Source organism: Centrocercus urophasianus, unplaced genomic scaffold, assembly GCF_019232065.1.
Source record: "Centrocercus urophasianus isolate 14NV4802_14NV808 unplaced genomic scaffold, USGS_Curo_1.0 seq_10, whole genome shotgun sequence".
NCBI classification, from domain to species: domain Eukaryota; kingdom Metazoa; phylum Chordata; class Aves; order Galliformes; family Phasianidae; genus Centrocercus; species Centrocercus urophasianus.
This window is the reverse complement of record NW_024884142.1, coordinates 72,817,444-72,833,252: the sequence shown is the minus strand read 5'-3', so window position 1 is coordinate 72,833,252 and position 15,809 is coordinate 72,817,444. Positions and strand designations below refer to the sequence as shown.

Genomic DNA, 15,809 nt, shown 5'->3' with positions numbered 1-15,809 from the left:
GATCTTGTGCTTTATATGGAGTTCTTCTCTCAGATAACTTCCCCTTCCATCTGTTGTTCAGCAGCCTATCTCCTCTTGAATGCTGTTTGACTGAACTAGCTTAAATGCACCTTCTGCATCCCCGGCCACAAAAAAAAAAAAAAAAAAAAAAGTAGTCATTCACTTATTTGTATTTCTGGTTACTTTAAAAAGCATGGATTGTGTCTTTGACTGTCAGAAGACTGAAGAAAATTTTCACTGAGAACTTGAGAAGGGATTTACAACAAACATATGTTGTTACTCATAAGCCAACTCTTCCTTGCGTCTTGCCTTTAAGACCCAGATTTTCCAGGCACACAAGAAATTCACACAACTGCAGTGGATCATATGCTTGAAAAATAGATTCTGGGACACTAAATTGTGAAGGAATGGGGAAAAACCTGAATTTGTTATGAGCTACCATTGAATACCAACCACTGAAGAATACTGCAAAAAAGCAGGTATCCAACTGCCCTAAGCACCACGATGCACCAGAAATCTGAAAAAGTTACAGGCTAGACTGACTGCAACATTACCATAATTTGGAACCATGTATCAGCTGAACAAAGCCTAAGCCTACAACACTCATTGGATTTCCCTTATTCTAATCCTCCTTGACTTGATAAAATTAAATATTTTCAGAAGAACTAAAGATCAAAGATCACAAGACCCCTCTGGAAGATTTTTAAACGTGGAAATAACAAAGCACACGTTCAAAAGGACCTTTTCAAAGTTCTTTTTAACATGGTTCTGTAAATAGGACACCTGTATTTTTAGTTACATACAACTACAGGCAAACCAGGCCACTCCAACACACCTCCTTCATGACTAAATAGGAACTCTCATTCCAGTATTGCTCTAAAAAAAAGAAAAAATAAATGAATCTCATCACTGCAAGGACAAAGCACACAGAATCTTATTACTGCTAGGTAACTGGTCTCAGTGCTACTACTGAGGTCCAGCTGGAAAGGAAGCAAGGAACACAGCCTCTCCTACTTGATGAAATAGAAGAACAGCTGCCTCAGCAACTCTCCTCTCTACTGCATGCAAATCATTGAATACAGGCTGCTAATACAGAAAACAAACCAAACAACAATCTGCATGGCATTTTGAGTTGTTGAAAAATAATCTGACAGTTTCTATATGTGACTTCGTCTTCCTGTCTAGATAGAATCACACTACCAGACAGTGACAACACAACAGTTTCAAACAGAAATAACCAAGCAATACAAATCTAGGAGGTGCAGGTGACTCAGATGTGTTCATTAATGACACTGCCCACACAACCAGTGATAGAACTATAGGGAATAGCCTCAAGTTGTGCCAGAGGAGGTTCAAGTTGGATGTTAGGAAAAGATGCTTCTTCAAAGGAACGGGGAGGCAGTGGCACAGGCTGCCCAGGGAGGTGGTGCAGTCACCATCCCTGGAGGTGTTTAAGAAACATTTATATGTTGTACCGAGGGACAGGGTGTAGCAGGGAAATATTGCTGGTAGGCAGATGGTTGGACTAGATGATCTTAGAGGTCTTTTCCAACCTTGACGATTTGACAATTCTGCGCATTATTCCTCACTAACATCACTATGATAAAAGGCTTTGAAGAGACTCCAAGAGCAGAGCAGTGACTCAGACACCTTTGTCATCCTGTAATAACAGCATAAAGATCACAGTGAAATAATTTTGGCACAATCTGGAGTGTTTTAGAAAGAAATAAAAATCTTCTGCAAAAGATTTAGAAGTCTCATTTTTACAACATGAAAAAGCATTCATATTTTAAGTATATTTACTGAGATTTATGGACTTCCATCTATATTGACCTAGAGGCTTCTCAACAACTTATTTCAAGAATAGAAATCAAACACAGAATTAAGCTCATAAGACCATCCCAAAAAGGTAGAAGGAAATACCTGCTCTCCTAGGACACCAATCACAGTTGTGCATTTCCTAATTTAAAGTAAAATAATAATTTATGCATGCAAAGAAAAGAGCACTGAGAAAACAGCAGCTTTTTTTCTTATTGTTAGGAACCAACCTATGCTTCAAAAACCTAAAAAGTCTTCAGCTTCCACTTATCAAAGTGAATCTAATAAGGTTGCTGTGAGTTTTGAACTATGCAGACAAAAACACAAACTGTTTTGAAATTACCATTTCTTTTTTAGCCCGACTGGAAGATTCTCACTTCACTTACAGTGACATAAAACCAGAAGGTTTCTCAAATTTGTGTATAAAGCATACAAAGCTCCACAGGACAAACTGCATTACTCCACCAACAAAACGAGCATCAGCAGTCCCAGCAAATGTTAAGAGATGCAGTCTGAAATGTGACCAGTGACAGCAGGCTGAAAAAACTGACCCACGAGATCTTCACAACAATCCACCCTTCGGCTGAAGTTCATTAATGTTGTGTAACAGATCACAAAGTGGGATACAAGATCGCAGTTTTAGGAAAGAATTAAATGAGCTTTTAATTGATACAATGCAGAAGTTTATTTTTAAAAATGGTCAAAACAGCTGCCATGTGCCAAATGTATGACCTAATTACTTTGTTTTAAGACAACAATAATGGCACATTTAACTTGAAACACCCTTATTTTCCATAGAGCTAAGCTTGAAAAAACTGGTGTGTGGAAAAAGTCGATCATGGAGAAAAAAAAAAAAATAATGGGTGGATACACCTCTGTTAAAGGTGGTGGATTTTGAGACATGACTGCAAATTCAAAATGAAGCTCAGTAAGGATGCAAGTAATGAGATTAGCCTTAGAGAGTGAGATCAAAGATGGGTTTATTTAGTTCAGCCTGCTCTCCTCTTATTAACATTGATGCTTAAGAATGGGTATAAAAACTGGGTGAGAGATAACATTTTGTACCATTACAGCCTTAAAAAAATTAGACAATTTCTGAGCAGGAATACTGTTTGCATATTTAATAGCTCTCAACAGAGCTTTCCATTAGGAGTTCACCAATCTGTTTTCCAAACTAAAACTTCTTTTGCTGAGGAAGTTGGCCAGTTGGGAAGACTGGGTACATACAATATAACAAACCACCCCTGCTTTCCAAAGGAGTGATTTGGTGAAGGAACGTGAACCTACTTTGGGTTATTTTTTGCAGGAGTTAAATAAAGGAAGATTGTCCCATAAGCAGCAGAATTAGTACAGGCCTGCCAGAAAATAACAAGCGGGACTGTGATGATGAAAGGCAGGAAATCACCTTTTTGTATGTCATGCCTAAACATTCTAGAACTTCTAAGTACAGAAAACTTGAACAAGCAAGCATAAGCAAAAGGCTGCAAATTTATAGGTAGGGAAGAAAAAGCAAGCAGGACATCACCTCTTAAGTGTACCAAGTAGGAACAGCTGGTGGCAGTTTGAAACACTAACCTCACACCTGTGGCAGAGAGGGAATAATTAACCCAGGGTATCATTGCTTTGAAAGTCCCTGAACCACAAGACACTGCAGTTTTCTGTAAAACTATCTCAACACGCTGACTGTTTTAACGTCTCTTTCCCTACAGAACTACTGCTCACCTTTGTAAGCAGACTGGTTAGATAGGCACTCACCAGCCCTAGTATGGCTGTAGTTATGCCATTCTTTGACAAAAGCAGTCACAGAGCAACAATGCTGCCCTTAGGCCTTAGAAGATCCTTCCAACACATCTGTGTTATAGATTTGTGACTGATTTACATGTACATAGGTCATTCTCAAAGTAGCACCCCCTATTTATTTCAGTGGAAACTACAACAGATATGAGGAGCACAATAACAGTCTGATCAAGCACAGTTGCAGCCACAGATCACTCTTTTTCAACACAGTCACCACCATTAGCCATGCATTTTCACCAGCAGCAATCAAGAGCCTGCGTGCTGCACTCAAAAATCTGAACCAGTCAAGATGACCCACTGTTCACAACTGCTATGATGACACAGTTTCTAGGAAAATGTTGCCCATGCAGTCCATCATTCACCAGCCCAAGCACATGAAAGTCAGAATGTGCCAAACCCTGACTATGCAGTGGATGAAGTAAGACAGCCCAATCAAGATAGGCAATGTGCTCCACTGTTTTCAAGCTGGCATGGGGCCTGGCATTATGGTACTGTAATAGAAAGGTTGACTTCTTCTCTGGTCTGACTGTGCAAGCTCAAGCCTTCAACTTAGTCAGCACTGTGATAAAGCAGTCAGAATTGATGGTTTGTCTGGGTTTCATGATATCCACAAGGATCACATCCTTTCCTATCCCAAAAAAAAAAAAAAAAAAACAAACCATCACACATCACTCACTGAGGGCTGTCTCATGAACTTTCTCATCAGTGGGGAATTTACATGTCATCACTCCACAGACCACTATTTTGACTCCAGCTCCTAATGGTGACACCATTTCTTGTCACCAGCAAACAATCCAGGAAACTGTCACCTTCAGCTTTGGTTCAGTAAATACTGACAAACTTGCACATCACTCTTTCTGATCCTGTGTGAGCACTCATGGGACACACCTGGTGCAAACTTGGTGATATTCCAGTGTTGTCACCATTGCTTCCAAGATATTGAGACAGATTAAGATCATTAAGCTCGTCACTTTGATTTTACATTAATTTACATTCACCTTCTCCAAACAATGGCATCTCACTTATATCCTTGCATCTCCTTATCATACGGAGAACTGAAATTTACAGAGAAGTATTTTTAAATGCAAAATTCACAAGTTTAAATGGTGCCAAAAAAATTCATGCACCACTAAATTTTTTGCCTCAGTTCTACCTTTAAGAACCTCCTCTGTCAAACAGGCACTGTTGGTTTGTATTTAGATGACCACAAACATTTACCATATTTCCTAAGCTCTAATGCTTTGATATGATGAACTACAACGAACAGTTGCAAGCTGTGTTATTTCTAATGAGCTCATCCAATAGAACCTTTCTGTTTGAAAACAGATTTTAGTAAGAGGGTGTTTTTCCCTTTCAACTGCATATAAGCATGCACCAGTTTGGTTGTCAGGAGAATGTGCTGACTTCCAACAACTTCCACCACTGCAAATGTCTCACTATCCATACTGCCAAATATTGCTAATCCTTTATAACAACCTAAGCCTATGTTGTGAACTGTTATCTTTAACAGGAATGTGTAAAGCCTGTCAGACAAAATATATGCTAGAGCACAATAACAGAAAACAGTCATTGGAAGGAGGCTTAGAAGTGCGTGAATGCTTCAGATTCCAGTATAAAATGGTCAAGCAACAATGCATGTATCAAGTCTACATAAAAGGGAAAAGCAACACTAACATGAATATACCTGTGCTTAGAGCAAGGTTCCAAGTTCTGCTATGTTCAGCATGGGAACAGACTATTAAGGGCATAGCAAGTACTGTCATCTTTTTTGTTAATCAAGATTTCTATTCCTCAAGCACACAGAGAAACCAAATCTAAGTATATCTTGGTTGAGTGAGCATCCTAAACTAAATCTGTGATACAAAGGCACCTCCAGCTCCTGCTGTGTTGAAAGACAGAGCAATGATCCCCCACCAGTACCAAAAGAAAAGAGGAGAAAGGCCTCCTTTCTCTTGAGAGGCTATGGGGATTCTGAATGGGAAGAGGCGTCCTGCACCGGTTCCCTCAGAGGAATCTGAATACAGTGCCAATATCCTAGAGAAGGGCAAGTTTACAATGGCTTCCTGTTCTCCCAATTGCCCTACTGAGTAGCTCACCACTTGCTATTAGACTTTTATATACTGGATGCCACATCTTACATCTTTGTAAGCACTACATATGTCAGGAATAAGGAAGCAACATAGGTTTTGGATTTCTAGTCTCCAAACCGAAGAAACATTTAGTGCTGACCATCGAGTACTTTTCTGGGGATCCAGTTCTCCATCTGAGTAACTTTCTCCAGATGGTTTTCAACAACTGAATTTTACCAGAAGTATATCTAATACCTCTACACAGTTGTTGAGGAGGGAGAGATGAATTAGCCACCAAGCTTGAGACAACAACGTTGTAAATCCCATAGGAAGTTAAAGTTACTTCATGTCATTTCTGCTGGTTCTTTAGCTCCAAAAGAGACTGCATGATCTCTATATGATTAATGGAAGAAATATTATGACCATCTGTGTCTTCCTACACAGGAAATTTGTTCTTATCACAACTACATGGTCTTAGGGAATTCTTTCCCTAAATATACTTCAAAGGAAATCATGCATCATGAAGGAATTCACTGGTCCACTTCAAACATCTGATGCATTCCTACGTTGACATGGACAACTACCATAAATAAATACAACCTCCAAGAAAGGGGGGAGAACACACAGACAACAACAACAACAGCCTTTGTCACACAGTTTAAAAAAATAATAATAAAATAGTTGCTCTGCCAGCACAATGAGCACATAGCACACTTGATTATCTTCCTACCTATCTTCATATGCTATAATAGATCAGAATTTAACGGTAACTATACTCAAATATTTCAAAAGTCTAACTTCAGCAAAAGGACATTACTTTAACAGGCATAAGAACACAACGTGCTAATTGATACTGGCATTTTCAATCATGTATTTACTGGAGTTTGCGCAGTCTAACTTAATTATTTGCACTATGTAATCTATGAGATGATTTTTAGTATTTAATGATTTGTGAGCAGAATTACACATATTCTGATATTACAAATAATTAAGATTCTCACACGCTACACATACTTCTTTCAACCACTATAAATGAAATAAAACTCCACAGAATGGACCAGAAATTCCATGTTATGTGCTGTTTTTTTTGCTGGAGCACTTAATGATGAATTCTGCAATCCTTTTAATTCTTTTAACTTTGCTCATTATGTTGTTTATTCATTTTGTTACAAAATACTTAGTAAGAAATAGACAGGAAACTGAATAAAATAATAGAAATTCAATAAAAAAATTGAAAAATTTTAACTGGATGCAGGATTCAGACAATTGAAACATTACAGAAAAGAAATACCAAAGACTATTAATCAAAAAAAGTAATTTACATGCTAAGAACAATAAAGTTTTTTTAAGCCCAACCAATCCTTAATAAGAGTATACTATGCAGTTAACCTTCTTCTCAAATCCAGGCCTAAACTGCCATCTAGAGATGATTAAAAACTGATTGGAATTAGGAAAAAAGCAAGCCTTGATACAGGACACAAATCAATTCCCTCTATTAGTGAGCAGCTCTCTGAAACTCTGCACTGATGCAAAGATGACTACCTGCTTTTCACATGAGAACATAACCTACCAGAACTATTTGAAGCTCCATATTTAAATGAGTATCTTGACTTGTGAAGACATGAAATCCTTGATCCCCTGTGCACAGTATGAAATGCAGAGAGACACTGGAGCTCTGCATTCTTTCTGCAGTCAATGGAGAAGATCCACTTTCTGGGAATAAATTAAGCTACACAAGGGAAATACTGTTGCTCCTAAAAGCAGAAAAATCCAAACCCAGCCCAGCTTTAGTCTGTACTGATTACTGATTAGACTCACCTGGCAACATGAACCACCCACAATCCCCTAAGGCTCAGCACTGCAATAATTAAACAAGGACTCAGCTGAGGGTGGTCTGTGCCCTTCTCCATCCACACTCATTAACTCCCTCACTCCCAGGCAGCCTGAACCTGCATCAAGGAAGTATCTGTTTCCAAGAAGTTGCACTTCACAGCAAAGCTACAAATGAAGTGATCTCCAGAGGTGCTGCACTCAACTCTCCCAAGGCTCCCAGGGGTGCAGTACCCCATACCTTGCTATACCTCCCCCTTTCCAATGGCTAGGAGACATGCTGACATCAGCAGCATGGCTGCTTGGCTGTGCTCTCACCTGCACTGGTCCCTTCCAATCCTGGCCGTTCTGTGATTGTGTGAGAGGCACAGAAGAAGGCACCCCACCTCCTTTCCTTCTCTGCTGCCAAGAAGAGCAGCCATACAGATAGGAGTGCCACCATCTGGGGCGTGGTACAGGAGAGGCACCCATGCTGAACAGCAGAAACAGCCCCGGGCTGCATTTTGTGAAGGGCCACTGGGTACTGCAGGGGGTGCTCCACTGCCAGATGTTGTGCCTGCATCAGGTAGAGCCCGGAACAAGGACACAACTAATGTACTTTGCCTCATATTGGTGTCCATTCCAAGAGACCAGAATACAGCAAAATAAAACACTGAATCCTGTAACACACCACAGGCCTCAGGTCTCCACAATTTGCTCTTATTAGCATATGCTGCTTGCTTGTATAGGCAAAACCAATGATAACAAGAATATAGATTCTCCCTTTATCTCACCTCCCAAGGAAGGTGAAACTGTTATTGAGGGCCCCCTAAATAAAAGCCAGGCTATTTCTTTCATGAAAAATTTAAAAGTTATACTCACGTGTTACAGTAGCAACCCACAGCAGAAGCAAAACAGAGCCACAGAAGCAATGGCTTTCAGTTTTTCAGTTTCAGAGTTTTTAAAAGCAACATCAAGGACCAGATTAAAAGGGTGAGTTAAGTGAGGTCAAGGTAGTTCCGTCTCTTTAAAATGCAAACATTTCATTTTGATTTAGACATAGTTTGAAGAAGACTGATACAGCTTTTACTGAGATGATTTCAATGTGAAAAAAAAAAAACAAAAACAAAAAACATTTGTTAAGAGCACGTTATAGTCAGGCTTTGTATACACAGTGTAAATAAACAGAGCTTGGTAAAGCTCTAAGCCATCAAACAGATGAAGAACAAGCCTTGGAAAACATTTATGACCAGAAACCCTTCAAGAAGCACAGCTGCAAACATTTGAAGCACTCATTCCAGTGATCAGAAGTACCGTCCTCCTGGATACCACCATTTCTCAGAGCCCACTGTAGGCAGAGAGAAGAGATACTAAGCAACCAATACAAAAACACTTAGTAGCACACAGTTTTACATCCAGGTATGCTACTAAGCTTCCAAGTCTGGATCCCAGCCCTAGATCAGAACAAGATCTAAGCACGCAACCTTTCCTTCACCTCCCCCAAGACAACTGAGGAGCACGATCTGGAAGCAGCCTCAGGCGTGCTCCAGACAGGCCTGGCAAAGCCAGGTGTCCACAGCACCGGTTACATCATCAAGCGCCCTTGTCCTGAAGGAGCTGCAGCTCACCCAACAGCAGCCACAAGCATAGCCTGAGGTTTTGGGGACCGGACAGCTCAAACCATAATGGCAATACACAACTGGAGGCCACACAGATTTGGGAACTGAACAAAGTGGACCTTCCTCAGAGCAAGCTGGTCTTCTTCTGCAGCAGAAAGACCGCTGTCTGAAAAAGAAATCTTATCCAGCACATTTATTTAAAGTGGAGTCTGGAAAATTTTCAAAATGAAAGAGAATAAACATGATAATCTTTCAAAATTGAAAACGGATTGCCTTTTCTGATGATCTTTCCAAAGTGTCTGGGCATCTGAGACAGGAAGAACTTCATAGCCCAGTTCAGAAAAATCTCACCCAGATCCAACTCCCAAACCCTCACTTTGCACCCATCCACAGAAAACATGCACACACACATACAGCACCCTGAGGCAACAGAGATGAGTCTTCTCTCTTTCTTAATCCATGACGATAGAGCAGGTGAACTCTGCATCTGAGCAGATTCTCTCTATATTAAATGCACTTTAAGCATGACCTTGCTAAGGTTCACTTTCTCACTCATTTGCATTATGAGCCTTTCTTACACTTCTGCAGGAAGTTCACATTTCAGCATTCCTGTAACAATCAGCTCTCCCTCCTACTATCATTTGTTAATTTGCCTCATGATGTTAGCAAAAGTTACAATTCCTCCAGCCTATTCTATTTACTTTTTTTTTTAAACTATCCAGTTTACACTGAGTACACATTCTATATTAATGCTCCCAACAAAATACATTACATACTTCAGAAGATGTTTACTATTAAAACAAGGTGGTCCCATTAAATCATTTTTTGGAGATATCAGATCCTGTGTACAATGAGCAATTTCTTTCTTGACTTCCCAACATGTAAATAAGTTCTTTGTAATCATTATGAACAAGCAAAGGAGCCTAATTTGTAGGAAGCAATATTAACTAATACAAATTTAGTAGCAAGTAACTAAGTAAGAGACAAAGGCTTTCAACAGGATAAGAAAGCATTTGAGAGATAGGATTTCCAGCTTTTATCTTCCAGTCAATGATTGGTTATAACTTGTCCAAGGTCACATTTAACCTACAGTTTAGTTTCCGTAAATGAAACAAATAATGTTAAACCCACATTCTGGGCTTCATTTGCCTTACAGCCATGTTAGAAAGCTAATTAACATTTGTACAATGTTGTGGTAGCACAACAAGTTCTAACAAAGCACAATGTCTCCAGCTGTGGTGGTATCTTGTAATTGCTCTTGCACAGATCATAATTTCAGATAACGATGACTGTAAGACAATCCGTCATAAACATTTCCACGTGCTTATAACCTTCCAAGGTGTTTATTGCTGTGGTTGAGCCTTTGCCACCTTTGTCTTTACCCAAAGGTGGATGTGCCAAACATTGCCAAAAGATTTTTGAAGGTTTTAAGTAATTTCCCCAGCACAAAGCAGCTCTGAATACTTTTAAGGCTGAAGTCTATGATTTCAAATCCGAATTATGCAGTTCTTCACAAGAAAAGCCACACCAAGATTGAAAAAAAGTTAAGATAAAACTTGACAATGTAAAACTGAAATGTTAAGCACAGCGTGGAAAAAAGCCTGTATGCCTGTGACTGGATATGAGAGCCACTCTCCTGCAGGTAGCAAACAGGAACACAGAAGTTCACCTCCTGAGGACAGACTGAAGTACTTGAAAGACAACATGAGCATGGTCAACATAACTGCCAATTCAGCTTCCAGCTAAAGTTTACAGAGGACTTTGAGAAGTACACTCTTCTCCTCCCTCCATAGGGTGCCCTATGATCTGCACAGAACATTTCAAGTTTGCTCCCTTAAGAAAACATATCGCAGTTATCACTGCACCTGGCCAGGCTGCTGCTGATCAGGGACAGGAGTCAGCCAAGGGAGGAACAGCCCCAACCCCAGGTGTAACAAACAGACCATGAGCACCACTACCACCACAGGAAGGAGGGAAAGGCTAACAAAGCCTGCAGGACTATGCCTCTCCACTTACACCCCTGCTTCTGCAGGTTACAGGCAGGATTATTGCCACAGGTGCAGCATAGCAGAAACACATGGTGCTTGCTGCAGCCTGGGGTTACACCTGAGCTCATAACTCTTGTGATCAGAGCTGGCTCTCAGCACTCTGCTTCTGGAAGCATGATGCAGACAAATGGAAGTTGGCTCTGGAAACAGGCAGCATGGGCCTGGGGTTTATTAGCTCAGGCTTTGCACCATGCAAAAGAATATAAGCTGGCCCTAGAGGCCAAATAGCTTATTAAAGTGATACTGAGCCCGAAGCAATAAATGTTGACAGGTCCGAACTGACTCTGCATGACTCAGCTCAGGTGTGTCTGCATCTGTGGTACAACTAGAAGAGCCCACTCCAAAACTGACAGTTCTCTATCCGACCTCAAAAATCACTTATCCCTGTAGGAAACAAAGGAGTTAACAGTCATTCTCTAATAGGGTTTCTGTTCTTCTGAAAGAACCACTGGGAGGCTCAAGAAAAGGAGGTATCTGGCTTTACAACTCTGAGACTCATCTTCCATAGCTCAACCAAGTTAGTGCTATCTCATAGTTTTCTTAAGTTACAAAATCATACAGTTTTAAAACATTCAGTGCTTCACTCAGCTTGCCAGAAAGGTACAACAAGGAAAATCCAATCCAAGTGTGATGCTGCTGCTGGGAGGCATCAGAGCAGGCAGCAAGAATATTTTGTGCAAAGGAGAGCCCAATATTACAGACAATATGAGAAAGATCCCCCAAACCCTGTCATCCTTTCTTTTAACTCTCTCTGCTAATCCATTCCTCCAATAACTGTGTGAATAGACCAAGTAATTCACAGATTTAAATGAGATTCTTCAGGGCTATCCCGTAACAACCCAAATGGCCTGGCTTAGTCTGTACTGAAGGACCAAAGAATGGAAAGGAGTTTAAAAAGAAGACAAAAAAGAATAGCTGAATGATGATAGGGGGGTTGAAAAGATGGAATGTAACCAAGAAAAGGCGCAGAAAACTACTTTGTTTATCAGCAAAGCTTGAAAGTAAACTGCACTGAAGTTACCTGCAAAGAAAAGTTACTGGAAGACAGAAAGAGTGAATCCAAGCCACAGAAAGGAACATTTTTTGCCCAACACAATGAAGGCTGAAGTGCTTAAGAGAGCAGCACCGAAATTCTGAAAAGTCAGAAACTAAACTGCCATCTTGTGAAGTTACACTTTCCCCACTTTGGTTTGCCACCGAAGCAAGGTACATATTTTGTAGGCTCTGTGCTCAGCCCCAAAGCCACGCTGTGAGAAATGTAGGCTGCAGGAAACCATTCCGCTACTTTCACTTGCAGCAAGCAAGAGACCCGAGGCAGCTCACCTAACCCCATCAGCACGCACTGCAAACGTTCGTTTAGATGACTGCCTTAAATGCACGTCTGAGTTGGTCAGGGAATGAAGCGGCTCCGTCCTTAGGAACCGCCATAAGGACACCGCCAGCAACAGCTCCGGCAGCTCGCTGTCACCTGTCCTCTCCGCGCATTACAGATGCAGCTGCTCCCTACTGTGAGAAACCCCACCCAGGGACAAACGTCCTCCCGCACGGGGGACTCCCGCGTCCCCCTCGCATCCCCCTCGCATCCCGACGACCGTTCCCTGCAGCTCCCCGTGGGGCAGAGGCGCGCATTGCGGAGCCGAGGCAGCGCTCCCACAGCCGCGCACCTCGCGGACACCCGCAGAGGCTTCCCAACCGGGGCTGCTATTCCCTCCTCCGTAACCTCGCGGCGGCGCAGCTCCGTGCCGGCCACGTGCCGCCCGCCTCCCTCAGGAGGGATTCTCCCCGTTCACCCGCAATACTTACGTTTGATGCACCTCTGCGAGCCCGTGGCTTTGCTCCAGCCGTGGCAGCACTGCCCTCCGCAGACGTTGACCCTGCGGGAAGAGCAGAGAGGGACGACGGTCCGGAGGGGCCCCCATCGGTCGCCGGCCCCCGCACGGCCGGGACGGGAGACAAAAGGGCGGGAAGAGCGGAAAGCCGCGAGGAGCCGGGACGGCCGGGGGATGAACGCGGGGCCGCCCCTCGCCCGCTCGACGCCTCGGGTGCCCGAGGGGAGCGGGCGGGTAACGGCGCGAGGCGCCGAGAGCGGAGCACGGCACTGCAATCGGGGCACCTTACCCCGGTAGCGGCGGCAGCGGGTGCTTCTGGCGGGGCGGCGCGCCGCTGCTGTTGCCGTGAGGTCCCGGCGGAGGCTTGGGCCGCGGGCCGAAGCGGGCCGGCTTGGCGAAGGAGGAGGCGGCGGAGTTGGAGTGGCTCTGCCCGACGGGGCCCAGGCGGAGCTGCACTCCCGCGCCTCCCGCTTTGCTCATCCGCCGCGTGCGCTCCGCGGTGCCGTAGCGCGCGTTGAGCTGCACGTTAAAGGTGCGCTGCTGCTGCCCCGCGAGGAGGGCCGGGCGCTGCTGCCGGCCGCCGGCTGATCCCGCCTGGCCGGGGTGCAGCACGTAGGTGATCCTTCGCAGCCTGCCCTTCTCGGCGGCGGCGAGCGCCGGGGAGAGCAGCGCCCAGGCGCACAGGAGGAAGCCCCATCCGATCCGACCCATCTCTGCGGCCGGAGCCCCCGCCAGCTTCGAGACCCCCGGCGCCCGGGGGGGAGGCGCGCGCGGCGGGGCGCGGGGCCGTCCTCCTCCCGCCGCCCCCAGCCCGCAACGGGGCCGGGAAAGGAGAGCGCCCCGAGCCGGCCCCTCCCGCCCCGAGCAGCCCGCGGAGTTCAGCGTCCCGCGGAGCGGGAGCACATCGCTGGGGAACGGCGGCGGTGCGAGCGGCGGGCCGGTCAGGACGGAGGAGGAGCGGGGGGCGGTAGCGACGCGGAGCAGATGCGAGCGGTGCCGGGCTCCGCGCGGTCTGTGAGCCGGCCCGGGCTGAAAAACGCCTTTAAGAGTCGTGCGGCGGGCGAGCGAGCGGGGGGAGGGAGGGGACGGCGAACGGGAGGAGGGAAGGGGCGCCGCGGCCCCGGTGCCGGCCCCGCGTTGGCCCCACCGTGACGTCAGGGGGCGCGGGGCCGGCGCCAGGTAGCGGCGCGGGGGGCGCCGCCGGTGCGGGTGCCACGCGGATGGCGTAAGGGACGCGCGCAGGGCAGCACACCTGGTGCGTTCGTGCGCGGGGCGGCGAGCGGCGGCAGCGCAGCCCCGGGGTAAGGGCCCGTCAGGGTCGGGCAGTGGTGTCGGGGAGCCGAGGCTGGGAGCCCCGAGGTGCTCCGTCGCTGCGCAGGTGGGAGCGCAAGGAAAGCACCGAGGCTTGCAAGAGGTCGGGCGCGCTCCTCGGCCCGCGCGGTCGGAGCCGGGGGCTGGAGACCACTCGGCAGAGCCTCGCGGCATCAGGGGCGCCGTTCTCTTTTGTTCGTTGTCGTTGTTGTTGTGTGTTTCCTAAAGAACAAAACACAAACCCGGAGCGTGCCCCAGGAATTAACGTGTAAGCAGAACCGCCTACGTTTATCGACAGTGTATCTTAACTGATGCTACCTTGTAGCGCTGTAAATAAAGTTTGCAGAATGCCGTGAAGAGTCCATCTTTGAAAATACTCAGAATCTGATGCGTTTGAGTTCTTCCCCCCCAACTCCCCCCCCAAAAAAAACCTCTCGGAGAATCAAACAGCTTGTGAATGCAGCAGCTTGGAATCTAGGTCTTCTTCCGCAGGTCCTCCTCTGCTCCTTTCCAGAGCTTTAAGGACACTGACCCTGCCTCCAAACACATGAGATTTTCCTCTTAAACGCCATTGGCAGAGCCGGCACGGGGAGCAGGAGGGTTTCGCATTGACAGGATTCCAGGCAAAAGCCAGAGTTAAGAGCACAGCGGTCCCTTCCTCCTTAGTTCCCATCTATTTAAAACTGCTCTAAAATAGATGTTTTAAATAGATGAGAGATGGGAGCTCTCTGTAGCCACCGCGTAAGGGAGCCACATCGACAACAAAGGCTCCCGCCTCAGTACCCTGAGTTTGAGGAGAAAATGGCACCGGAGGCTCAAAAAATCCCCACGGGGCTACAGTAGAGCCTGAACTCCAGAGGTTTGGAAGGAAGCTGAGATAAAGCTTAAAAGATCCACCTTGAAAATAATTCAGAAATTAACTGCTGAGACCGCTTCCTCCTCCCTTGGCGAACGTGTAGATCTGCGGTGTTTTCTTTAACATCCTGATCAGCTGAACTGCTCACACTTTCAAAGGATAATTACTGTCAATCCTAAGCACGCTAAATATTTTTACAGTGTTTGAGGAACAAAAAAATACCTTGAAACCAGAGAAGTGGTGAGAAGACTGAGTGAGCAGCGTGACACTGATGTGGCACTCGGGATTGTTGCTCTGCACAAGGCCGCTGTCCTTCAGAAGTTTTCCGGCATGAGATCACAACTACTTGTGTGGCTGGGGTTGTTGTACAGAGGGCAAAAGCTGCATCATTCCACAGCAGGAGCCAGTTGCTTTTAAGAAATGTGGGTCTTAAGTCACATCACACAGAGTGCAAGGGCGGTATATCACTGGCTACTGTACAACAAATGGTGAGGGATCGCAGGAGAAATAGATCCACGAAGGTGGATGCCTTGCAAAAAATGACCTAGGTTCAGAAACATTACTGAAAAAATTCTAACTATTAGCTGAGATTAACTGGTTAAGATCAAGCCTTCCTCACAAATTCACACAGCAGATCTCTTTGTCTTCTCCCT

General features: G+C 45.1%; 1 protein-coding gene across 4 annotated transcripts in view; it reads right to left on the bottom strand.

The window, feature by feature from the left end:
* Positions 1 to 13,700, bottom strand: part of LTBP1 (latent transforming growth factor beta binding protein 1) — a 177,988-nt gene extending 164,288 nt beyond the window's left edge. For 2 of the 4 annotated variants that reach the window (XM_042823473.1, XM_042823393.1), the window contains exon 1: positions 12,964 to 13,027. Coding sequence is in view for 1 of the 4 variants with exons in the window: in XM_042823309.1 (XP_042679243.1) it covers positions 12,964 to 13,034; positions 13,279 to 13,700 (493 nt within the window). In the remaining 3 variants the exon portion in view is untranslated. Of the gene's footprint in view, positions 1 to 12,963; positions 13,035 to 13,278 lie in introns of those variants that run through there. The other 2 variants (XM_042823309.1, XM_042823790.1) reach the window with 2 other exon arrangements.
* Positions 13,701 to 15,809: the final 2,109 nt, after the last annotated feature.